Here is a 26,974-nt window from a genome sequence, read left to right on the forward strand (position 1 = left end):
AGTTTTCTTATTGGATGGGAAGAAGGGGGGCTGGTCATCAAAACCCAGGTGCCCTTTAATCCTGACCGTTAGCTAGGGAGACATGGCAATGGGAAAGCGTCTAGAATGGTGAAGTGAGCAAGCTGGTTGGATTTCATCTTGACTAGCTGGACTAATATCACAGTTCTACCTACATGGGATGAAAGCCTAGAAGTAGGTGGGAGAGGGCTGAGGGGAGGAAGAGCTGTATCTACCATAGGTTTTTCTTAGGCTCAACTAGACATTCAGACTTGCAAGAGGACAGACCATACCTGGCATCGGAGGTGCTTAGAAGGATGGAGATAGATGCTTAGTGTACCAGCAGGACCGTGCCAGCAGTTCCCTTCCACAGGAGCAGTCTTCACATCAGTAGTCCTGAAGGCCACCTTGGTTCAGAAGCCCATTCCCTATAGGAGTCAATGTGTTTTCAACAACCCACAATCAGAATTCGCAGGCCCCTCAAAGGACACTCCCAGTTATGAGTTTCTGCACTTAGGGAAGCCTAAGGCTATGGTTTCTTACCGGATGGTGTAGATTATTTGTCCTTCCAGTCTAGGTGTAGTTTGTCAATCAGAAGTCAAAAACTCCCATGGGCAGTTTTGCCTAATGACATTCAGCTAACGTTTGTCTGCGTTCCATGGGAGCAGAGCTAGAAAGTTCCCCCAAGATCCAGTCTGCCCTGAAGAAAGGAGTTTTGGTCTTTTTGTTGTTAGAGAGACCTGCTGCACGTCTGACTCCTATAAAGAGGAGAGGGAAAAAAGCCGGGGAGAGGAGGTGGAGCCTCAGGCTGTACCTCCGTGCATTCTATATGGCACACCTTTTAACCAGGCCGATGGGGAGTTCTTGAGCTGAAGATGTTCATTAGGTAGGTATCCCCACCACGCTAATCAGCTGGGAACCACAGTGGGAAATGTGGCCTCTGCATCAGTACCTTGGTGAATTCAGCACAGCAGCTGGGCCATCCCATGTCCTCTGCCACAGGAGATCTGAATGATGCATTTTCATGGTCACCATGCATCCTTATGTCATTCCTTTTACCCAGAATGTCTTTCTCCCTAACTGTAGCTTCCATCTGCCACCACCATAAAATGCCATGAGAATCCACACATCAAGACTCAGCTCAAAGCCAGAGATCTCAGACACTGTTGGGGCTGGGGGAGTGAAATGGTACAACCACTTGGAAAACCATTTGGCAGTTTGTACTAAAGCTGAACACTTAGCTGCCCTATCTCTCAACAATTCCACTTCTTGATATACACCCAAGAGAAATGAGTGCTTATGTCAGCAAAAAGACATGTCTTAAAATGTCTACAGCTCTACTCTTAATAGCCAAACAGCGTAAGTGTTTCAAGTATCCATCAACAGGTATATTCAGGCAATGGACACAACAATTTTAAAAAGAATGAAGTGAACTTTCAGACCACATTGAGTAAAAGAAGGCAGACTCAAAAAGGCAGACATATCTTATGATTCCATTTGTATAAAGTCCTAGAACAGGAATACAAACTTATGGTGATGGAAATCAGAATAGTGGTTACCGGGAATGGGGGTAAAGACTGGAATGGACACAGGGACACTTGGGGGTTGCCAACATTGTGGTCTGGATGGTGGCTGCACCGTGGACATTGAGAAAAGTCATCATCCTGCTTACACAGTAGATTGGTACACTTCACTCACCTCTGTGCTTTCTGTATGGCACACCTTGATTAGAAAGGAAGACCACTCAGCACAAGGGCCAGCTCTCCTGAAAACCCAGTTTGTCACACCTACAAAGCCCTAACCCTGCTGGTCCCACCACGGTCTCCAGGGAAGCACTTACCTCTGCAAGTCATTGCTCACAGGCTGGGAGCTCAGTGAGGGTTTGTGACATGTGGGTCACAGCCAAGGGAAAGCTCAGTGAATGGTTCCTTGGCTCCATGAATACATGCATCTCTGCTTTTGTCCAAACTGTTTTTTACAAATTGGGAATCTGCATTATGTGAAACTTTGCCCCCTTTTTTTCTCTTTAACATTGTAATGTGAACACTTTGCCTTGTCACTGATGACTATTCTTTGGAAACAAGACTTTGGTTAGCTAGAGAACGTTGTGTAGAATCACTGGGAAATCAGCTCCTTCCCCCAGGCTCCATGGAGGAGCTGGATCTATGCCCAGCAGCCCAGGCCACCCCTTGACAGCACTGAGTAGTAGCAGCATTTTTTCTTTTACTGCTGCTGCTTTAAAAAAAAATTATTGGTGTTTATGGTGAAATAGACAGATTTTCTGTGTAGTTACATGAGTTTTGACAAATACATACATCCATGTAACACACATACCCCTACATGATAGAGACCCTCTCTATCATCCCCATATTCATAGGGGGATGAATATATAAATAATTTCTTATGACTCATACATATATGTATATATATATAGGTATTCATATATAAATATACAGAAGCGATAAGAGCTTATGTAACATTAAGGGCATTTACATTTCTCTAACCTGTTTATTATAAATCTTCATCTTAGCAATCAAGAGCCTGAGAGCTGGGGTCTGGGATACACAAGCAGCTACTAGGCCAAAGCCTGTCACAAGTAACCCAGTAGGTACCTGGGCCAGAGCTCCTCAGCCTTTGGCCTCTGCTCCTCTTCCCCCGACCCCCACCATGAGTCAGCTCTGAGAGCATCCTGCTGGCTGCAGGTGGGGTGGCAGTAGGGGAGTGCCAGGTCTGGGCAGGGGGCCCAGATGGGAACATAAACCCACAAGGAATGCTTCAGGTGTTCCTTAGCCCCTGACCAGCCTCCAGCTGTTCCCACTCAGCCACAGCCTGATACAATCAGGCTGTCCAGGTGCACCAACCTCTGCTGGACAGTCCACGTGGCCCACAGCTGACAGAAGATGTAGTTAAGCCAGGTTTTCCACCCTTCAGGACAGGAGGGCGGTTTCAGGCCTCCAAGTAGTCCTCTTCCAGATGCAGGGAAGGACAGAAGGGAGGCAGAGATGTGCTGCCACCATTGGTCTCTGCAGGAATGCAGCCCTGCACCCTCCCAGTCCACAGTGCTGGTGACGATGATGGTCTGGCCAGGCCCCTGCAGTCAGCACCAGAGGCAGCGAACCAAGGCTGCATCGATCTGTGGACCAGCACTGTGGGCCTCCCTTCAGAAGGGTGCAGGTTGTGGAGCCCAGGTCCCACCCCAGCAACAGCATAAAGCCAGGCTCGCGGTCAGCTCTGGCCACACTGAGCCTGTGGGAAAGCGGGCGGGCAGAGTGAGTTACCTTAAAAGGACGTGGAGTCTGGGATACCCAGGCAGCTACTAGGCTGTGTCATTTCTGCTTTCATTATTTTTATATATGAATTTTTGAAAGCCAAATAAATTCCAATTAACATTTTTAAAAACACACCCCTTCCAAACAGCAGTATAGTCAGAAAGCTGTGTGTGTCCTTTAATCACAGGAGTTTCATTTCTCTTTTCAAAGAAAAAATTTCATGAAGTCACACACAGCTAATTTAGAATTTGAGATAATTCTATCCTGGGTCCTGGGAATAAAAAGTATAAGAAGATGTAATCTTTGCCTCTGGGAGCTTACATCTAGTGGAAATAATCAAATGATGTGTTTTTGAGTGTTGTACTTTCAGACTTTTGACTGGTTCAGGTAGGTTAACCTTTTCCTAGGATTGCTAAATTTAGCAAACAAAAGGAAGGTACACCCAATTCAATTTGAATTTATGATAAACAATATTTTGAAATACTACCTTTTCCTAATGGGGGTGGGGGTGGATTACTGTATAACTGTGAGGCCAATAATCCCTCAGTATCCCCAAACCATTCCCATTTTCCAAGTTCAAATATAGAGACATTGGTGGCAAGGGAAGACTCAACCACACTTCCACTAAAACAAGAAATAGCAACAACACCAAATGCCAGCAAACATGCAGAACAGCTGGGTTTACATTCATTGCTGGTAAGAATGTAAAACGGTACTCTGTGAAATAGATGAGCAGTTTCTTAAGAAATTGAACATATACTTACCCTATGACTCAGAAATTGGACTCCTGGGCATTTATGCCAGAGAAATGAAAATGATGTTTACCCAAAAGCCTGTACACAAATGTTCCAAGCAGATTTGTTTGCAATAGCCAAGAACTGAAAATGACCCAGATGTCCTTCAATGGACAAATCATTAAACAACACGTGGCACATCCATACCATGGAATACCACTCAGCAACAAAAAAGACTGGGTTACTGATACATCAACAACTTAGATGGGTCTCAAAGACATTGTGCTGAGTGGAAGAAAAGCCAACCTCCAAAGTTTACATCCTGGGTGGTTCTATTTATGTAACGTTCCTCTTGAAATGATAAAATTATAAAAGTGGAGAACAGATTTGTGGTTGCCAGGGATTAGGAATGGGAGAGAGTGAAAGGGGTAGGTGTGATCTTTGTGGTGATGAAACAGTTCTTTACCTTGATTGCTGTGGTGATTGATGAATGTACATGTGATTAACAGGAGTGTGGAATCACACATATTGTACCAATATTAAGTTCTTGGTTTTGATATTGCACTACAATTAAGGAAGCTGTAACTATGGGGGAAACTCGGTGAAGGATACACAGGACCTCCCTGTACTATCTTTGCAACTTCTGTGAATTTATCATTTTTTTTTTTTCAAAACAGAAAGCGTTTAAGAAATCCTTGGAAGATCTGGGGGAGAGTGCTCCAGGATAGGCCTCAATTCTGCAACCACCACAATCCCGGAGGCTGCTGCTAGGGCTGTGAGCTAAAGAACCACAAATGGAGCTGGGATCTAGGGATCAGGATGCTCTCAGCAGTGTCACAGCCATCTCTCAACCATCACAAAGCTGGTGACTGGGTAACAGAATCACCGTCCAGCCCCACTCTGCCAGCCTCCCACTCTTGGGACCCAGAAAGCTGGCAAGTGGACACTGAAGCCTGCTCTAGAACACCTCTCATCGCCACCACTTTGCCTGTGAACTGAAAATAGCTAAAAGGCACGGGAGGATGTCCACACAGGGGGACGGCCCTCCTAGGAGTACATCTGAATGGTAGAATCTAATTTGCATCCAGAACCCAGCTGCAAGGGAGCCTGGGTAATGGAGTGTGCAGCTTTTCGGTCTCAGCAGTGCAGGAAGACCCCATAGAAGGAAGGCGGGGTGGAGATTGGGCAACCCAATCCCTGACATTCACCATGGTCACTCACCAGAACTAGATGTGCCTTCATGTGGGCAGCAGAACTTCCATGTGGGCAGGGCAGAGAAAGGATGCATCCATTCATTCCTGATGTGAAAATCATCCAAGATGCCTGGGATCCTACCCCACTGTTGTATGTGGGTGCATGATAACAGGACTGTGGAATCACACATATTGTACCAATGTCAAGTTCTTGGTTCTGATATCTCACTACAATTAAGTTTTAAATGAAGCAGCAGTCATGAGAACCGGCAATCAGACGTCCAAGAAGCAGGGCACCTTAGCATTCCCTTTAGGCACAGCATCTTGGGTCATGCTCCCTGTACCCAAGGTGATGCCTAGTGCACCACTCACCTGACACATGGACACAGGGAGGCAAAGCCCTGTTTCCTGGTGTAATTCAGTGTCTGTGGTATACAATGATCCCATGGGAAATGTTGCTGGGAAAACACACACAGAAGACTGTAAAATCCATATCCTCATATCCATCAGCTTTAAGTGACTTTACTAATACCTACACCTTGAGGGGCCCTGGGCCTCCACTCCCAGGTGCACCAGGGACCCTCCAGAGCTCACCCACCTCAGCCTGCTCTGGGTCAGGGGACATGCCTGTGGTGGACCTCTCACTCACCTTCTACTTTCTCCCTGCACCTGCCTCAAAAGGCCAGATGTTCTCTAGGATTCCTTACAAGGAGCTAGGTCCTACAGTGGAATTTTGGACACTAGCAGTAGGTCAGCAGGGTCAAGTTAGACTTTCCTAGCATTTCTCAGATCCTCACATGTGGCTCCTTCTCCATCTACAAGTAAGCCTGCTTCTTTCTTGCAGGCCAAGCCCCTTCCCATCACCAGCACCCCTCCAACCAACACCACCTCTGGGGTTCCCTGGGCCTGACTCCACCATCTCCCTGAGAGGCACTACCTCCTCTGCCCTACAGCCTCCCAGGGTGGACACTCCTGCAGTCCATTGCTCTCCCCTACCCAGCCTCTTCCAAGTGCACTGGACCCTTGACCCCAGTGCTATTTTCCTGCACAAACTGGGTGCTACCTCTGCTGCTGTGTGAGATGTGTCGAGTTTCCACCTAGAGACATCTTCCTCTCTGGTGACATTGCCTTGGAGACTCAGTGATTCTTCCCTGGTTGCTTGGACAAAACCACCCAATGTGCCCTGCCCAGAGGTCCCAGAGGCTGAGCTCTCAGCCACCCCAAAAGCCTTCAGCCCCTAGACCCAAATGCCATATCTCCAGACTGCCAAATGAGCACCCTCTGAGCAATGCTAACCAGGACCCAAGATAGGTCAGGAGAGGCCTCAGGCAGCACCTGTGCTGTTCCAGGGTGGGGAAGTGGGGGCAATGGAGGAGGAAGAACTCCACAGTCCCTCGGAGAGATCGTAAGAAATCCCCTTGGGCTTCCTGCCCATTGAAGAGGCCTTGGGCCAGAGTAGGTGCATGAGTGAGGGAAGGAAAGACCCATGTCAGTAGCAAGGCAGGCTTCAGAGCCAAAACTTCCTGCCTGGGCAAAAGGAAAATGGGTGGTCCAGGAGGGGGATGGAGGAAGTGCACCTGAGCCAGCCAGCATGGCTCAGAGGGCCTGTGGTGGCCGTTCACACACCCGTGAGCCCAGGCCAAGGGGGAACTATCTCGATATTCACAGAGGTCCCTCCTGCACTTCTGTGTAGGCAGGGCTCTTCCTTTGACCCCCTTTGCCAACAGTGCTTTGTCTACCCTCCCAGGCTTTCTGTGTCCTCAGTTACAAGAGACATGCTTCCCAAACACAGTAGTACCAAGACACACGCTCTGACAGCCAGACAGAATATGCAATATTGGGCCTCTCCCCAAGCATCGGGAACCTGGGGCCACCACAGCATGGCCTCTTACTCCTTCCAAAGTCTATGTTCTCTGTGGGAAATTAGCTTGATAATAATTGTTGAATAAGTGAATAAACGAATGTAAGAAGGAAGGAAGGATGCTATAGTGGTTGGGACCATGGCTCTGGAATCAAACAGACCTGGGTTCAAATCCCATCTCCATCAGTAACCTGCTCTGTGACCTTGGGCAAGTGACCCACCCTCTCTGAGCCTTAGTTTCCTTGTCTGTCAAACGGGAACAATAATGCCTACCTTGTGGAGTTGTGAGAGTTTGATATAAGGAAGTATCTAAAGCTTCTGGCATAGCGTGAGACCACTGTAAATGTTCAGAACATGCCAGGTGGTGCTTATGACTGTCTTAGAGTGAGCTCCTTCCCAGGCAAGCTCAATGTTGCCCATTCACAAGGCAGTGCAAGGGTGACAGATGTTCCAGTCAGGGACGGAGAGACAGGCTTCTCACAAGCAGAGTGGTTTATCGTTTCCATCATACCCTTCGAAACATCATGTGAGCTGCGCAATCCGTCATCCCACACCACCTGCTTCCACCACCAGCCCCATTGGGATAAGTTACAGCTCCTGGCAGCTGCCTCCCTGGAGTCACCCAGGCTCTCTTCTGTTGAGGAACAATGACCATATTTCTTTCCACCAACAGGGGGCAGCATTTTCTGTCTGAGATTCCTGCAGGGAGCAGATGTGGCTTCCCCACCCAGCTCTCTTCCCTAAGTGGACCTGAAATCTCGAGACCCCCTCTGGCACTCCTCAGGGGAATCGTTCTTTCCCGCGGCTCTCCAAAGCAAAGAGCCCTGAATTATAGCATTTACTGATTTCCATGGTGTAAATACTCCTACCGTGGCAGATTCCAGGCCACCAGTGTGACCACATTGAATGCAGAGTTGAAAAGTGCACAATTACATGGCATTTCCACCATACAGATATACAATAGATGTAAAACCTCAAGATCATAGATGATAGCAAAATGTAGTAAAATAATTGTAAGAGGTATATTTTGAATACTTATTTTGTTTCAATGTAATTTATTTAATAGTAACTATATATAGTTTTTTTTCCTCCTTTTTAATACCCCTTAATTGGGATATGCTTTTTAAAAAAATAATGAGGCTGGACCTCACTATATTGCTCAGTCTTGAACTCCTGAGCTCAAGCAATCCTCCTGCCTCAGCCTCCCGAGTAGCTGGAATTATAGGTATGCACTACCATAGCCAGCATACAGTTCAATTTTTTAATAATGGCTGTACTTTACAACATAAGCTCTTGCAAGTCAATATGAACAGACTACAGTATTTCACTGTGGCAGGCTGAAACAATGGCCCTCCAAATATATATTCGCTTCCTTGTCCCCAGAATCTATGAATACTACCTTAAATGCAAAAGAGTGAATATTATTTTACTTGGCGAAAGCGATATCTAAGAATCCTGAGAGGAGGCTCTTACCCTGTATTATCCATGCGGGCCCCAAATCTAATAACAAGTGAAGTGTCCTTGTATGAGAAAGGCAGCTGCTCCCATCTGTGTGGCCTCAGGCAAGACACCCCTCTGTTCTTCCTCCCCACTGCCCCTGCTATTGGCTCCTTATCTGTAGAGTAACGATAATAAAATTGGGGTTGTTTTAAGTCATTCATGAGATAATCTGTGTAAAGCCCTTAGCATTAGTTATTACAGGTCTTTCCAGAATCTCATACTCACACCCTGGGGGCCAGATGTGATTCAGAATTCTGACTCTTTCAGCTTAGAAAGGTGATATGGTGCACATGCATGCATTATGCAGTGCCCCCAGCAGAGTCCAAGGTTACACCCAATAACCAAACACATTGCTATTCCTGCAGCAAGGTGTATAATTATTCATACCAAGTGGGACATGAGTTTTAGCACCAAACATACCAAAAATGCTTTTGATTTTCATGCTCTGGGGAATTGTTGGAATTGCATCTAGAAGGTTATGAACCTGTGTTACTATCATCAGCCGCCCCCCCACCCCCGCCACCCCAGCTTGGAAACCATCATTTTTCTTGCAACACCTCATTCATTTGGGGATGCAGGAGGAGCAGGTTGGACCTGGAGTGAGGTCTGTCTGGCAGCACGGAGGCTGGCAATTGTGATGGCCTCAGCAGAGCCTCTCAGGCCAATCTGCCTGAAGTAGAGCATAACCCCCATCACACCTCACCCACTGCAGACCCATGGCAGCTCCGACCTTCACAGCCTCTTCTAAGATTGGTGGGAACATCCTGATTCCTGGCTGTTTGCTTCACTTGGCACACGGTTCTCATTCCAGAGGGAACAGCTGGGCAAGCAGCAAGCACTGAGGCGAAGAGGCTTTCTTGAGAAGGATAAAAGTGGATGACATTTCCAGTTTGCGGGAAAGTCACTGTTAATAGATTAGACAGAACTTTAACAAGCAAAGAGCCAGATGCATGTGAATGTGCTTGGCCAGGAGTTGCAGTTTGAGTCACCCCGGTCCAGAGAGCTGGCCCTGCCACATCATTGACAGACAGTTCTTCTTCCGCTAATCCTTCTGAATCCAAAGAGGAACTGTCAGGGTGGCTGGGCTGGGGAGTGTGGTGGGAGCATCTTTTAGTGGTGGTCTTGGAGGCAAGACTTGCTAACACAGTTCCTGCTGGGCTAGAAGTCTCACCCTTCTACCTACAAGCTGGGTGACCTTGGGTGACCCTATGTGTCTCATCTGTAAAATGGAGATAATAACAATCACACCTCCCCATGTGGTTGTTGTGAGGTTAAAAGCTTTGATCCACATAAACCACCGAACCCAGGGAGCCTGCCCTTCTCACACCTCCAGGGAGGAAGAGGTCAGCATTGATGGGAGTGCCCAGAAATGGTGTCCTTGCCAGGTGGGCTAAGGAGGCAGAGCTGCGACACAGTGCCACAAGTGGTTGGTATGCCCTGGGCAGACTGAGAGGGGCTACTCCACATCTGCCCACACACCCCCCTGTCTGTGCTGAGCAGACCTGTTCACATTAGCACACAAAAGGGCTTAGTGCAAGCTGGGGCCTTGCTCACTGACAGGAAGAGTCTGGCTTGGTCTTTTCAAAGAGAAATTCTATACACACATACACACACACACACACACACACACACACACACACACACACACACAAGCCAGGCAACCCTGCCAGGCAGATTTCCTCTACTTTCTTAGATGGCTACCCCTGCCCCATTTCAGTGTAAAGGAATCCTGCTCTCAGGATGTCGCTATTTGCCTGCCCTTCCGGGTGCCAGGCCGCTGCCTTCACCTGCATTACCAGCTAACTTTGTTTAGTCCTCACAGCCAGGCAGTGTGGAAATCAACAAAGACTAGCCAAGGGAGAACAGACGGGCTTGCTATGGCAAGGGGTCAGCACCATCACTTGCATTTGGCAGGGACTCCGAGGCAGGCACAGACTGGGAAAACTTTATAGTGAGAAAGGGAAGGCTCCAGGTATACCCTGATTGGAGGCTGCTGACATGGGAGACACTGGAGTGAGCAAACCAGAGGTAGGGCATCCTAAGTGATTGGTTAGGGGAGCATATTTGGCTTTCTCTGATTGGTCCTGAGTTGAAAGTAGGGACAAAAATAAGGAAGCTGGCAGTCACTGATTAGGCCCTCACTCTACTGGGCAGATTGTGGTTGGGTCTCTGAGCTGGTTGCTACAGAAGTGGTGGCATAGAGTTTTATTATTATATGTAGTTTGGGCATTGTCCACTTGCATGTTCAGTCTCTCAATGGCAAGACAGGATGAGATCTGTTTATTTTAAAGGGGCTGGTTAAGTCACAAAGTAGAATGAGTCTCATCCTGATGTGAGAGCCCCAGCTCTGCTTTGCAATGAAATGTTTCCTCGTATTCCTTTCTCCTTGCCATTTTCTAGGATGACAAGTGTCTCACTCCCAACTCTGGATGCGTGTAGCTCTACCAGGCAGAAGGCAAAGCAGAGGCTGTTAAACAGAAACTGGTTGAGACCAGGAGGAGCAGCATAACTTGATAAGGGTATCCTTGGAAAGAACTGAGAACATAGGAAGAAGAGGAGAAAAGACAAAAAAGTCAAAGTCAAATAAGCATTGGTGACCTTAAGAGAAATGCCTGAACTCTCTAAATCCAAACTCCCTTTTTCAAGGGCCTGAGTATTGCCCAGGACACTTCTATATTTCTATCTCCACTGAGTATGCCAGGCATGTTGGTTGACTGCAGGCCCCTGCTACCTATCTCCCACACTAGTCTGTAAAAGATCTAGCAAAAGGCACAGGGCCCAGATGGTTTTGTGGGGGAGTTCTATAAAACTTTTGAGGAATAAATGGTTCTTATTTAAACTGTTACAAAGCATTAAAAAGATAATAAAATTCTGAATTTATTTTACAAGGTATGTTTACATTTAATAGTAAGACAGCCATGGAATGCCCAAAAAGGAAAACCTTATGAATGTATATGCAAAGATTCTAAAAATAAAATTGGCAAGTTAAGTTCTGCAGTTCCCAAAATACTAAATACCTCAGCCAAATTGGTTTATTCTGAGAATATAAAGATTATTCAGCATTAGAAAATAAAGGAGAAAAACTATGTTTCCAATAGATATTGAAAAGGGCATTTACTAAAATTTAATCCCCATTCTTGATTTTTGAAAAATTCTTTTAGTAAGCTAAGAATGAAAAGAAACTTCCATAACTTGATGAAAGATATTTATCAGAAATGATTTCTTTAAACTTGATATTAATAGAAACCACAGACTTGTTCCCATTAAAGTCAGGAATAAGATGTGGATGCCTACCATTGTCACTATTATTAGTCAATTTTCCTCCAGAAAGCTCCCAACCCAAGTAATATAAATAAATGAGAAGAGTATACACACACACTCACACACACACACACACACACACACACACACTTGTAAAATATAAATGTAAAATTATCATTATTTGAAAATATTATTTTCAGAAATAAAAAGAAAAAAATAAATAAATAAAAAGAAAATATTATTTTCTACTTAAAAACTGTTAAGATATGGACCTAAAAGTCTATCAAGAAAAATCTAATCAAGAAAAAGAACTCATTCTCAATAGGAATAAAAATTACAAACTCTCTTTAAAATGAGTTTATTTGTTGAAGAAAACTTTAAAATGTTACTAGAGGCAGAGTGTGGTGGCTCATGCCTGTTATCCCAGCACTTTAGGAGGTTGGGATGGGCAGATGCCTTGAGCTCAAGAGTTCAATACCAGCCTGGGCAATATGGCAAAATCCCACCTCTACGAAACAATACAAAAATTAGCCGGTCGTGGTGGCCCACCTGCTGTCCCAGCGACTCAGGCGGCTGAGGTGGGAGGATCACTTGAGCCCAGAAGTTTTAGGCTGCAGTGAGCTGAGATCTCGCCACTGCACTCCAGCCTGGGTGACAGAGCAAGAACATGTCTCCGTAAACAAAATAATGTTGCTAGAGATTATCAAAGAATAGGTGGATTGATAAACCAAGTCCCTGAATAAGCGCACTCAATATTCAAAGATGTCAGATTCCCACGATTTATAAATTCAATATAATCACAATGAAAACACCAATGGGATTTTGAGGATGGTAGGAGAGGGATGGCATACTTCATAGGCCAACATTATTATATGAAAGACAAATGCACACAAATAGCCAAGGAAAAAAAAAAAAAAAGAATAAAAAAATGGAAAAAAAAAAAAAAAAAAAAAAAAAAAAAAAAAAAAAAAAAGAATAAAGTAACTTTAATTAAAACACTGTCATACTAATGCAGGAACTGAAAAAAAGTATCAGAACAGAGTTCACAAATGGACCTCCGTGCATAATGGGAACTTAGTATCTGATAAGAGTATACTTTCACAGCAATAGAGAAAGAATAGACTATGGAATAATGTTACAACTATCTATCTATTTTAGGGGAAATGAAACTTGTTAGATCTATAACTCACACCATTCTCTGCTTAAAACCACATAAAATAAAGGCTTTATATATTAATTTAGAGTGAATCTATATGAAAATACATAAGAAATACTATGTAATATATAAGAAATACTGTATAATACTAGAATAAAACACAGGAGATTATTTCAATATTCTTGAATATTTCAATATTCAAGAATCATTCTTATTCTTCAATATTCTTGAATTATTTCAATATTCTTCAGCCTTTCTAAGAAGGCATGAAACTCAAAAGACTTAAAGGGAAAGTTAAACAAAGTTAACTACGTGGAAATTAACATTTTACACTTGGCAAAAGACTTTATAAACAAAGTTAAGAGACAAATGACAGGCTGGAAGAAAACATTTACAACATGTCAATAGAGAAAAGACTGATTACACTCAATAGAGTCAAAGATTTCCAACAAATTAACAAGCAAAGGGCAAACATCTTAAAAGAAAAGGGCAATGCAGAAAAGAAAATACAAATGTCTGGTAAATAAGTGGAAAGATGACTTCATTCATGATTAAGGAAATACAGTTTTTAAAATAGGTTTTCCTACTAAATAGACCAAAAAACCCCAAGAAGTCTGAGAATGTCAAGTGTTTCTGAGGGTGTAGAAAAATAATCAGTTCCCTATCCTCTTGGGAGAAATGTAAATTGACACGACCATTTCAGAGAGCAAGTTGGCAGTTTCTCTCAGAATACTGAATGCCCATACCTTTTGCCCTAGAAATTCTCTTATTGAAATCTATCTTGCAGAAATACTTGCACGCCACACAATCATGTTCAGGGCAGCAACGTCTGCAATTGATGAAAAATTGGAGCTACTTAAATCTTCATGATCATGGGACCAGCTAAATAAAATATGATACATCCCTGCCTTGGAATTTCATGCAGTCACCAATAAAGATCGGGTCCATTCAGATGGCTGATACAGAATATAGTTAATAAAGTAAAAATATAGTGAGCTGACAAAGAAAGCATGACCACACTTTTATTTTTTAATGTGCATGTACTGTGACCATGAATAATACAGACATATACACACCCCTAGGGGGTTTGTGGGACTTGTGCTTTTTGTCATATGCTTCCATTATTTATGAATTTGTTTTTATTGAGCATGTATTACTTTTAGACTTTTATAATTTTTTTAATTAAAAAACATAACTGAGTAAGAATTGAAAATTTAAAGTCTATAAAAACAAATGCATTATGTTTCATTTCTTAGGCCTGAGTCTACTTTCAGCCAGAGCGACTCTAGGCTGTAAGTGTAGTTCTATGAAGATGGTACGTTTATTAGGTTTGTGTCATGTATCGGATCCAGGCGTGCACACATGCCACACACACCTCTATACCTCTACACACACAGCGTTCTCCAGCTCTGCACATGCATGTGCATCACACATTTTTACAGTATCTTGAGCAGCTCACAGAACATTTTTGAATGTATTTGATAGTATAAGGGAATAAACAGCCAGAACCAAGCAGGCAGAAAGGAATGCATTGAGATTGAAAACCACATGCTACCTCCACCATCCCAGGCAGTTGAAATATCCTGTGACATCCTTGTGCCCCTCTGGCTTCTGGCTTTTCCTATTTGTCCTCAAGATGAGTGAGTCCAAGAAGATGTGGCCATCAGGATGGATGCTCATTGACTCAGGGCCGTGGCGAGGCTCACGGGTTCTCGTCCCTGAAGAGTGTGAGGTTGTGCTTCCGGATATGTTCCAGCAGCACCTGTCCTCGCCGCTCCAGGGTCTGGAGGACCTGCTTCAGCCCCTGGGCCCCACCTTGGCTTTCCCAGAACACAGGGTCCATCTGCAGCGACTTAAGCAGCATGTTCTGTAGACACCCTGATGTGAGAACCCTCACAGCAGACTCAGGAAACCTGGAGTGAAGGCCCCAGAGCCCCACAACAGAAAGGAAAAGCAACAGTGGTCTCAGAGAGTTTCAATAACTGGCGAAGCCAGATGGCCAGAGCTTGCATAGCTGAGGAACTCTGGCAAAGTCACCCTGCAAACTCCCCTGGCCTGTGCCCGCTATCTCATTAACAGAGGACCCTTTGCCTGGCTCTGCTGTGAAGGCAGGGGATAGACCTTTCGGATGGGTCCCATCCTACACAGAAGCTAGGTGAATAAATTCTGCTATCCCAGGCTCCACTTGGCAAATGCAGGGCCAGAAAAAAATCCTAGGAAGGCAGAGCTGCCTGACAAGAGTGAGTAGGGAGGGATAGACTCTCCCACCTAGAACAAGGGAAGGGCTAGCCTTCCCACACCCCAGCAACGAAGCTAGTATTCTGCAGGCACAGGAGGCCCTCTGGATATAGGGGTAGACCCTGCAACTGTAACCCCTGTCAGCTTTCCCAGGGCTTTCCACCACTGCCTAAAGTTCTGATCCAATAGCTTCTGTCTGACGGACCGTGACCTTCTCAGGGCCACAGTTCAAGGTCCCATGGCTTGTAGCAAGGCCATCAGGTCTCAGTCCCATGAACTTCCACCCAACCCTTTTGACCCTCACCCATCTATGCCCTCCAGCAGCCGAAAGTTCAGCTTGTCCTCGGGGTGCTGAAGGTTGCCGGCATTATCGATGTAGACCAGGTGAGATGGATCACTGCTCCGGACCTCAGGGAAGAGGGTGGACAGAGACAGAGGTGGGTAAGGGTGCAGCTACGGCTGGCACCTATGGACTTGTTCAAGATTAAGTAGCTGAGAGCCCTGAGCTGTCAGTTCCCCAGTCCTTCCTAACAGTCCTCACAGCTGAGCGCATACTCTATGCTGAGCACTGTGCTAAGTGCTTCCAGGCATCCTCTCAATGAATGCTTCCAGTAACCTTAGGAAGCAGGTACTAGTGTAAGCTCTATTTTACAGAAATGGTGGCACCTTCTTTAAGTTAGGCAATTTGCACAAAATCACACAGCTAGTAAGTAGCTGGCCTGTTTCAAACCTGGACCCATAGGGCTAAGCCACAGCACCACTGCTAAATTGCAAGGCTGAAGGACTGATCCTGTTTTGGTGGCTGAAGGGGTGAGGAGCATGGCTGGGAATCAGCAGGTGCTGAGGTAGCCTCCTCCTTGGTTCCATTGGCTGTGCGAGGCATCACACATGTGCGGCTCACACATGTACACACTCACTCACCCCTTTGTGCCACCTGTGCCTGTGCCCTGGGCATCCCCTGAGCATCAGTGAGAGCACACAGTGATGTCTTTTATCCTCAAAAATGACTGACCATACTCTGTTTCTACAGAAGAGTTTAGCAGCTCCTAAACCTTTTCAAAACTAAAATCAGCACCAGAGAATTCTTTAGTACTTTAAAGAATATGGTGTAGTTTGTAAATGGGAGGCCATCTCTCCTGGCCCCCACTCCCATGCACACACTCCATTCCCACATCGTCTCCAAAAGTCCATGGGCATTTCCCACAATCCTCTCCAATGACCTAGGCTTAAACTATGAGCCTCTGTTTCCAGGACCTTAGCTTCCCCTCTCTCTGCCTCTTCTCCTTTCGCACCCCACTCCACATGTCAGGATCACCTTTTTCTCAAAGGGTGATTCTTTCCTCTGGAAACTGCTGTCCTAAAAGGTCTGTGAAAAGCCTGCTCACCAGGGGTAAACAATGGCGACTAGAGTTTTGCCTGTCCAGGGGATGCTTACCTTTGACCAGGGAAAAGGAGAGATGGCTCTGGAGGCAGGGGAGGAGAATTCCCAGCACCACCACTAGCCAATCCTGGTATCCGGGTGATGTGGCCGGCCTGAAGCCCAGCCCTGGACACCAGGCTGACAGCTCCCCTCCAAGAGCAAAGGGAGGCTGCAAGGACACTGTGCTTCATTGCAGGACAACATAGAGAAACCCTTCCCTTGGGGAAGCACCTTGCTTCTTATGCAAAAGAAGTGGCTATTCTGCCCTCTCCAGTGGCCTCAGCACATTGCTTCCCACCCTCGACTCTAGTTTTGATGGGAGCAGCACCAGCCTGTGAGCCACTGGGGTCTTGGGTTCATGCCCTAATGCTGCTACCATATGGCCCTGGAGATTCCTTTCGCTCCAGACTGCAATTCCTCATTTACTGGCACAGTGAGGATGCTGACTAGACACACCATTCTTGAACTCCACTTCCAGGAGCCCCAGTTGTTCCCTGGAGTCTCTTAGGGGCAGTGGAGACAGTGAAAACAGGGCTCCAGCCCACACCCCACACTCCACCTCAGAGGCTTTCTTAAAACTCCATTTTGTTAGTTTTATATATTGCAGCCTCCTGGAAATATTCAAACAACTGGTTCTGCTGCTAAAAAGAACAAGACTGGGAAACCCCAGCATCAAATGATCTCTGAAACTTGCTAACAGCAACTTCTGAAGGAGACAGGAAGACCCAGGTCTGGGGTGACCAGGGGATGGTGTGGAGGGGACATACCAGGATGTGGACCAGCCGCAGCTCAGCCGGGTTCCAGCACTTATCTCGGAGCCCCTCTTGCACACAGGGGTCTGAGGGCTCAGGCTCAAAGCCACAACAGTAGCGATCCAAGCGGTCGTGGACCTGTGGAGACACCCAGGCTTTGGTGGGGTGCAGCAGGGGACCTGCCTCCACCAGGTACAGCATGGAGGCCACCTGACCTGCTGTTTCCTACATGACCCTGGGACCACAGCAGGGGTGACCCTCAGTGGTTCTCTGTGCTGGTCATTACTAAATGGGGCTTCCGCTTTCCTCCTCTGGCCAGCTCACTCTGCACACCAGGAGCTGTTTACTCATGCCTCAGCCCAGTGTAGATTTTCACCCAGTGCCCACAGTTTAACCTACACCATTGCTCTTGAGCTCTAGCGTGGCACCACTGGGGCTCTGAATGCTGACTGCCTGCCTGTCTACTTCGGTAGACTCCACATCACTCTATTTTTTCTTTAAGCAGCAAATGCTACATCAGGGATTCCTCCCTTCTTTAGAGGTGCAAGTCCTTTAATGATCATCTCAAGAGCTCCAAGTGGACAGCTCTTTCACTCTGCAGCAGGCCTGAATCAAGCCGGGGAAGGATGAGGGCATCCTTAATGTGGTGTGCGGTCAGTTCTGAAGAGCTTTGCCATCCTTCCCCTGCATAGGCACATACAGATGACAACCACAGCATTTAAGAGTGGATCAGAGGATTCCTAGAATCACACTTCCCACTCATTTGCTTCAAGGATGCTTTTTTCGGAAGGAAAGAGTCACAGACTGCAAGTCAGCAATAGGAAGAATCGTGGGTCTGCCCCAGCCCTGACCTACATGAGGATAGGATCTACTGTGAGCATATAGGACAAAGAGGTTGAGGATGGAGAGACATACAAGCGGAAGTGGTAGAGTCCTCTGGGGATGGTTAGGGGAGGGCTTGCTGTGGGGAGAAAGACAGGAAAGGGAGAATAGTTGAAGTGAGGAGTTGGTTTGGAGAAGGCTTGGGAGATGCTAGTAAGTGGATGAAAGATGAAGTGAGGGCAGCTGAGCAGCAGGGAATCACCAACACACACAAGATGTGTGAGCCAGGGAAAACTCATTCTTTTTTCCTTTTACAAAGGAAACTTGGTTTGATGTAATACCTTGATGAGTGCTTAGGGTAGATGGTGAAATCCCAGGAGGTCTGGATGTGGAGGACTTGCTTTTCATGGGACAAGAAGAAAAGTTAGTTTCTTGCTGTGGAAGGGGGAAGACAGAGGAATGGAGACTGTGAAGGGAAGCAGGAGGCAGCAGGAGGCTGGCGCTGTGAGATGTGCCCTCTCGTTAGTTCTCTATCCTTCAGTAAAGCTGCCGCTCTTGTGAAATGTGTGGTGGATACTGAGCTTTGAGTTCAGGTTTGGTGTGGGGCAAGTCAAGGTAGTGCTCATGGCACGTGAAAGAGAAGGAGTCCATCCACTACTTGGGATTTGTCCAAATACTAGGAAAGGCTCCAGACTTCACAGATTATGGGACCAGGGGTTTTAGTCATTTTCTTAAATCTTCCACGTGGTGATAAAAGTCAGTGAGGAGGCCTTGAGGACTTCTGGGCTCTACCAATCAGGACAGTGAATCACATAGGTACCTAACACTCAGGCTGCAAAATGTACTAAGTTCCTGAAAGAGCCTCATTTGGGGAAGACCTAGATTGGACATTCTGATCTCATCTTTGCAAAATGGCCAGTCTGAATTAGAAAGCCTGGGAACACCACTGAAAAGGAAGACATCAGCCTGGGAACCTGGAAACCCAGTATGAAGGGAGCAGAGCAGACCTCATTTCAAGAAAATTGTCATTATTTGACCTGTCTGGTGATTCCCTAGTAAACGCCACTGAACGGCATGGCTTTTTTGGTTGCCCAGCACTAAAAGCCTTTTCCTAAAAGGGTAGAGGACATTTGTTGAAAACATTTACTGGCAAATGTTTCAGCAGCATGGTTGTCTGAGGCAAATGGATCACAGTTGGGACAAACAATAGATTAACCAAAAAGCTTTAAAAGGAAAAGATACGAAATGAAATGTCCAAGGGGCTGTCAAAATCTCCAAAATGTTCCTGGAAGTCTGGAAGGCCACATACACATGTGTAGGACTGTGCACATGTTCAGGAAAAAACTGGAAAGACCCTAAGCTCTCACCTCTGGCTGACCTTGAGACTGTACAAGCATGAGTGAAGGCAAAAGCAGATTTGTCAATTGCATAGATATGTGTTGGATATGCCTCAAGAGACACGGAGCCCTTTGGCAAAGAGTAGGAGACTTATTGGCTTCAGAAATTCATTAAAATCTCCTGCTCAGTCATCAGCTGATCACTGAACTAACTGAGAAGAAATTTCAGTGGCCATATAAAATAAAGAATGCAGATGAATATAGAATTTGTTCATAAAAACAAAACAAGCAAATAACAAAGAAAATAACTACAAACAAAAATAACTACAACAAAGAGCAACAACAAAAATCCTCTGGAAAAGAAGAATCTGATTTTCAGAGTGGCTACTTTACATTAATACTCTATTTTCAACAAAAAAAAAAAATATGAGACAGTCAAAGAAACAAATATGGCCAATATGCATGAAAAAAAGAAATCCATCAAAATTGTTCCTGAGGAAGCCCAGATGTTGGAGAAAAAAAATTAAATTAGATATTTTAAATATGTTCAAAGAACTAAAGGAAACCAGGTCTAGAGAAGTAAAGTATGAGAATGATACCTCACCATATAGACTGCATCAGTAATGAGACAGAAATTATAAAGAGAAACCAAATATAAATCATGGAGCTGAAAAGTACAATAACTTTTAAAAACTCACTAAGGGGATCAACAGCAATTATGAGCAGGCAGAAGAATGAATCAGACAACCTGAAGATAGGTCAACTGAGATTATTAAGTATGAGAAATAAGAAAAAAAAATGAAGAAAATAAACAATGCCTCAGCGACTCATGTAACACCATTAAGTGTATCAATATATGTATAAGAGGAGTTTTAGAAGGAGAGCAGGAGGATATGAAAATAATATTAGAATAATTAATGTCCAAAACATCCCCAAATTTGGTGAAAAGCATTGATCTACACATCCAAGAGGTCCAGTGAACTCCAGTAAGATAAACTGAAAGAGGCCAGGCGCGGTGGCTCATGCCTATAATCCCAGCACTTTGGGAGGCCGAGGCGGGTGGATCACGGGGTCAAGAGATCGAGACCATCTTGGTCAACATGGTGAAACCCCATCTCTACTAAAACTACAAAAAATTAGCTGGGCATGGTGGCGCGTGCCTGTAATCCCAGCTACTCAGGAGGCTGAGGCAGGAGAATTGCCTGAACCCAGGAGGTGGAGGTTGCAGTGAGCCGAGATCGCGCCATTGCACTCCAGCCTGGGTAACAAGAGTGAAACTCTGTCTCAAAAAAAAAAAAAAAAAAAGATAAACTGAAAGAGACCTACACCTAGTGTAAAACTGTCAAAAGCCAAAGATAGAGAGAATCTTAAAAGCTGAGGGAGAGAAGTCACTCATCACATAAAAATGATTCTTTCAAAGAATAATTTGATATCAGATTTATCAAAAACCATGGAAGCCAAAAGGCAGAGGAATAACATTCAAAGTGTTTAAATTAAATTTAAAAAAGAGAGTCTGTCAACTAAGAATTTTATATACAGCAAAACTATCCTTCAAAAATTAAGGAGAAATTAAGACATTAACAAAACAACAGCAGTTTATTGTCAGCAAGCCTGTTCAACAAGAAATACTGAAAGGAGGCCTTCAGGCTGAATGAAAGGAAACTAAGTAGTAACTTGAATTAATATCAAGAACTAAAAAGCTCTGTTCAAGGTAACTACATAGATAAACATAGAAGACAGTATACATGTATTTTTTTGATCTGGACTTCTTTTTTTCCCCTCTGATAAAAAAAAAAAAGCTACTTAAAGCAATAATTATAATCTATGCTGATGGGCAAAAAATGTATAAAGATGTAATCTGTGACAAGAATAGCATAAAAGTGGGAGCAGGACAGATTTACATAGAAGGAAAGTCTTCTTACATTATTGAAATTAAATTGCTGGTAATCTGACCTAGATTGTTATAAATCAAGATGTTAATGGTATTCCCAGGGCAACCGTGAGAAAATAACTACAGTTCTAGTCACCAAGAAATCTCATAAAACCAGATGTCAAGAAACTAGACAGCATTCAATAGTCCCAAGTACTGTCCCCAAACATTATTTTCTCTATTTTTACAGTTAAACATGGAGAATTCACACCTTAGGTCTAGACAGGCTGAGGGCATTTCTGTGAGGCCACATTAGTTAGCAGTAGACCAAATGGATTAAATACATCCACTGATTCTAGTAAAAAAGCAAGTTAAGCCCAAAGGCCAATGCACAAAGCCCAGAAGATTGGTCCAGCTTGGCAAAGAACCACGGCCCTGTTCATGCAATGAGCCTATTAGCAAGACCTCCTGAGAAGGACTCTCTTTACTGCTTTGGCCTCCTGAACTTTGGGTAACCAATGCCTAATTTTCCTTCTTTCCTGTAATACCTGATTATGAAAAATTTCGAGCATATAGCAAATTTGAAATAATTTTATGGTGAATACCCATATACCCATCACCAAAAATCTACCATGAATATTTTATTATACTTTATGACATATATAACCATCTACACATCCCTATTCCCATCCATTAAGTCATCTTATGTCTTACTTTTTATGCATTTCAAAATAAGTTACAAACATCAGAAGTTTCCCCCTAAATACCTTGGGATTTGTCCAAATCCTAGGAAGGGCTCTAGACCCCACGGGTTATAGGACCACTCATTAGATTTCCTGGTTTTCCTATAAAAGAACCAATCTTCCCTACTAGATACAGTCTGGTGGCATTATCAATCCAAGTACCCTGCACACCTAGCCATGAAGTGAGGATGGGGTCCAAGCTTCCCTAACCCTATATCCTCCATCCTTACCCTGACTCTCCAGGCTTCCCTTTTTATTCCATTCCCTGAAGTCCTTAATGTCTTACCAAATATAGATTCTTCTGTTGCTTATGTTAACCAGAGTTAATCTCTGTTGCTTGGACTCAAACTCCCTCCAAGTGATGCATCCCCTGAATTTTCCTTCTTCCAGGTTAAACACACTTAGATTTTGAAACTACGGTAGATGCTTTTGATGTCCCACACCCATGAACCTGGGATTCACCTACAGAAGGTCCCAACCATACAGTCCCCATATGTAGAGGTACTCTTGCCCATAACAGGCTTGACCCACCCATACAACAGGCTGAAAGTGCTAGAAAATCATTGCCCCCAGGAGCAAGCTTCAACCATTGACTTATGGCAGTTAGTGTACAAATATCATAGCCCCTCACCTCCCAGTGGAATGATAGCCTACAGCAGCATTCTACACAGTCTGTCAAGAGTCCTCATCTGGGTTCAGCCTCACTTGCTCATAGTGGAAACCTGCTCTTTACTGTACTCTTCATTGGCTTTTCTTCCTTCTCTGTTTCACTTCCCCATTTGCTCACCAGGTTTCCTAGGATCACCTCCCAGATAAATTGCTCTGTCCAAATCCTCGTCTCAGGGTCTCTTTTTGGGGAACTGAAACCTTGATAGAAACCCCTCACAGTCCCTATTGCTGTGATGTAACCAGGCTCTTGGTGAACATTCTTGTCATAGGTTAGTACCTAGCATTGGACCCACTAGCTGACAATCAAGTTATAGAGCAGCACAGAAACATCACCTCCCTGATTCCAGATGCTAAGACTGGATTAGCATCTTTGCCAATCTTTTCATATTGTTGACATCTATTGTGCATGCCCAGAACTAGCAAGTCTCTGTCTCATATGTGTTCATTCAGCCAGGGCTTCATTAACCTGCATTTATACCACTGACTCACAGGCCCATGGTAAAAGACTTTGCATTTAACATTATTCCATTTCCTCCTTTAATCTTTCATTGCAACCCATTGAATATTTTTTTGGATGGTTTTGCTGTCACATTCATTTGCTTTTCCTGCCCTTACCAATTTTAGGTTGTGTCCCAGCCAGATCAGTAAGCCACTATACCAATGGGAGTATTTTTAGCCACAAGTAACAGAAAAAGCTGACTCAAAATGGCTTACGCCATAAGGAAGATTGAGATTATCTACAGCAGGAAGTCTTGAGAAAGGGCAGGCTGGTTGGATTTAGCAGCTCCATATCGTCATAAGGACTTTGGTTGCTTTCTGCCCTCCATGTTACCACCCACGGTGTTAACAGCATCCCAATGTTGTCTTAGGATGCCTTGAGGTAGCTGCTGTGGGAACATATTTCGTTGTTCCTGTCCAGCAGGACAGAGAAAGAGAAGAAATCTCTCCCCTCAACAACCATGGAATAGAAAGCCTTCCCTTCTGCCAAATGATAGACACACATTCTTGGACCAATAGCAATCAGTGGAAGATGTTAATGCACTGCTCCAACCTCTGCCTGTTACCCAGTTCCAAAGTCACTTCTACATTTTCAGGTAACTTTATAGCAGCACCCCACTCTCTGTGGTGCCAATTTGTTGCATTAGTCCATTTTCATACCACTATAAACAACTGTCCAAGACTGGTTAATTTATAAAGGAAAGAGATTTGATTGACTCACAGTTCTGCATGGCTGAAGAGGCCTCAGGAAATTTACAATCATGGAGGAAGGTGAAGGGAAAGCAAGGCACCTTCTTCACAAAGTGGCAGGAAGGAGAATGAATGCAGGAGGAACTACCAAGCACTTATAAAACCATCAGCTCTCAAGAGAACTCACTATCACAAGAACAGCATTGAGGAAACCACCCCCATGATTCAACTACCCCCACCTGGTCTCTTCCTTGACACGTGGGGATTATGAGGATTACAATTCAAGATGAGGTTTGGGGTGGGGACACAGTCAAATCATATCACCACCCATATATGAGCCTACTCCATGCTTTCATATGCACCCCATCCTTAGCTAGAACCACCAGAGGCTGCCAACACAGTGGTTTAATGCAGAGGTCAGAAAATCTCTATGTAAAGGACCAGAGAGTACATATTTTAGGCTTTGGAGGCCATACAGTCTCTGTCAAAACTACTTAAGTCTGCCACTATAGTGCATATCATAGATAATACATAAACGAATAGGCACTGCTATATTCCAATAAAACCTCATATGCACTGAAATTGAATTTCATATAAATGTAGGTGTCCCACAATATTGTTCTTTCAACTTTTTCAACCATGTAAAAGTGTTAAAACCATTCTGTAAACAGATAAGGAGTGAATTTGGCTGCATTGTGGGTCATGGTTTACTTTGTGACCCATCAGTTTGAAGTCCAGATGAATTTGGGGATGAATCCTGCCTCCACTATGTCCTGACTATGTGACCTGAGGAAATTACTAATTTTGCTGTGCCTCAGTTTTCTCATCAACAAAATGGGGAGGTGATACTGCCATGGGGCCATGTTGAGGACCACAGGATATAAAGCCGGAGGAGGTTGTTGTGGAGAGTTCCCAGTAGTCTCTGGTCCTGGAAGGGACAGACCAGTGGTTCCCTCGTAAAAAGCACTGGCCTCACCCCCCACTCACCCAGCACTACAGGTCTGAGAACGAGAGTCTGACATAATGTAAGTTATGATGGTCTAGCATCATAACTTCCATGTACAATCCTAGTGTTTGGAGCATGGACATATCTGTGAAACGGAAACCCACCATTTGAATTATCTTGGGTCAGGAGAGCAAATGTCAGGGCAGTTCTAGCAAGTCTGAAAAGCAATAACTACTCTGAATTTTGCTTCACACCCATTGCATGCCCAGCCAAACCCCCTTGCTCCCACCAAACCCTGTTCCCATCTCAAGGCCATTCTGTGCACATTTAAACTTGGAGCAGCATTTATTTCCAGAGGAAGCTATGAGAAATGCTGGCCCATATGATGCATGCAGTGCTGCCTTCCCAGAATCTACACCCATTTGAATGTTTCACAGTGAGGGCTTGGCTGGCACACTTGCCAGTTTGATTATTCTGCCACACTGTCTTGCTGGTTTTTTCTACAGAAGAGAAATTAGGTTTAAACAGTAGCAGACTAGCAACCAAACAAGACCAAGCTTAACTTTCATTCCCATATTCCTTCAAGATTTGATTTTTTTCCCCTTTTTGAAAACATGAAGAGATACCAAGAAAAAATGATAATCCTTTACAGTTTGGATTTTCTGGCAGTGTTGCATAATCAGGTGGACTGAAGTTTTTGTTTAATTTTAGTTAATCTATTGTAATGCCCTTACTCTGTACCAGGTACCATCCTTAGTGCTTTACATATCACAAGTCATTTGACCCCTCCTAGCAGCCAAGAGGTAGACACTGTTATGATTTCCATTTCAAAGATGAGGCTGAGTAATGAGTCACAGAGGCTGAGTAATGTGATCCTGCCTCTTTTTATCATAACCAGAGACTTAATTGAAGGTTTTGGATGCAAGAACAAATTGAAGCTCATTGAAATTGACTGGCTGCTAGTATGAACGATGTAGTAGGGTCTTCACATGAGGACTGTGGTCACTGCCTCTGTGACTTCCCAAATAGCACATCTGGGTGGAACAAGATACTGCAGTCTTCCAAGGAGGGATACTAGGTCCAGCTGTGGAGGCAGGAAGATTGAGGGTAAAGGCCAGCACAGAGTGTGAGAGATGGCCCAAGTCCTCCAACCAGACCTACCAGGCTCTGGGGCCAAGACTTGGGTTCCTCAAGAAGTGCCTGATCTGGGTCTGGTAGAGTCCAGAAGAGCCACCTGCTGTCTCTGGTGGCCCATGACCCCAACGCAGGGACCCTTCCCCAAACTGGGAGCAGTCATAGGACTGGGAGCCTTAGGGTGGAAAGGGTAGCTGCTGGCTAGCAGGCTCACTGCCTGGGTGTCAGAGAGTTGCAGCATGGTTAAAGGCAGGAGGAGAGCCAACTCTCCGTCCCATACCCCAACATCTCTCTCCTAGGAGGGCAGCAGGCTGGTCCCATACTGACTGGCTGGCTGTTGAAGAATTTGATGAGGCTTCGGGGAGGTCAGTGTGTGGAAAAGGAGGAAGTTATTCAGCACTGACTCTCACTCTCCTCTGAAGGCTCACCATGCTGTGCTCCTTGCCTTTCCACATAAATCTCATGAGAACTCTCTATCACAAGAACAGCATTGAGGAAACCACCCCCATGATTCAATTACCTCCACTTGGTCTCTTCTGGCATCTTCCCTGGAAGCCCCTGGGAGGGAACATCTAGACTGCTTCATTTGCCCCAGTCCTGAGGTCAGAAGTCTCAGCATCATCTTTGGAAGCCAGTGAATAAACCAGCTGATGGGCTTTGAGGAGCTGGATTAAGAAGGACTATAGCTGGGAGAGGATCCAAGATGGCCGTTTAGGAACAGCTCAGGATTGCAGCTCCCAGTGAAAGCGCAGAGGGTGAGTGGACGCCGCATTTTTATTGCCCACAGACTAGGAAATTCCCAGGCGGAGGAGCTCTACAGGTCGCCAGCGCGGCTGTTTCGGCCAGCTCGGCTGTGCCCCGCGCGGCTGCTTTGTCAGCGCCCC

At 45.0% G+C, this 26,974-nt stretch overlaps 1 protein-coding gene across 9 annotated transcripts in view; it reads right to left on the reverse strand.

The window, feature by feature from the left end:
* Window positions 1-7: 7 nt before the first annotated feature.
* The window catches only part of GASK1A (golgi associated kinase 1A), a 90,259-nt gene continuing 63,292 nt past the window's right edge, over window positions 8-26,974 (reverse strand). For 4 of the 9 annotated variants that reach the window (XM_017522579.2, XM_017522586.1, XM_017522634.2 and 1 more), the window contains 3 exons: window positions 17,397-17,519; window positions 15,514-15,617; window positions 13,969-14,884 (listed from right to left, as the gene is read on the reverse strand). In XM_017522579.2, the coding sequence (XP_017378068.1) occupies window positions 14,674-14,884; window positions 15,514-15,617; window positions 17,397-17,519 (438 nt within the window). In that variant the 3' untranslated portion in view covers window positions 13,969-14,673. Of the gene's footprint in view, window positions 5,652-8,527; window positions 8,670-9,284; window positions 9,411-13,968; window positions 14,885-15,513; window positions 15,618-17,396; window positions 17,520-26,974 lie in introns of those variants that run through there. The other 5 variants (XR_005197836.1, XR_005197826.1, XR_005197829.1 and 2 more) reach the window with 5 other exon arrangements.

Source organism: Cebus imitator, unplaced genomic scaffold (assembly GCF_001604975.1).
Source record: "Cebus imitator isolate Cc_AM_T3 unplaced genomic scaffold, Cebus_imitator-1.0 Scaffold0, whole genome shotgun sequence".
Classification (NCBI taxonomy): Eukaryota; Metazoa; Chordata; class Mammalia; order Primates; family Cebidae; genus Cebus; species Cebus imitator.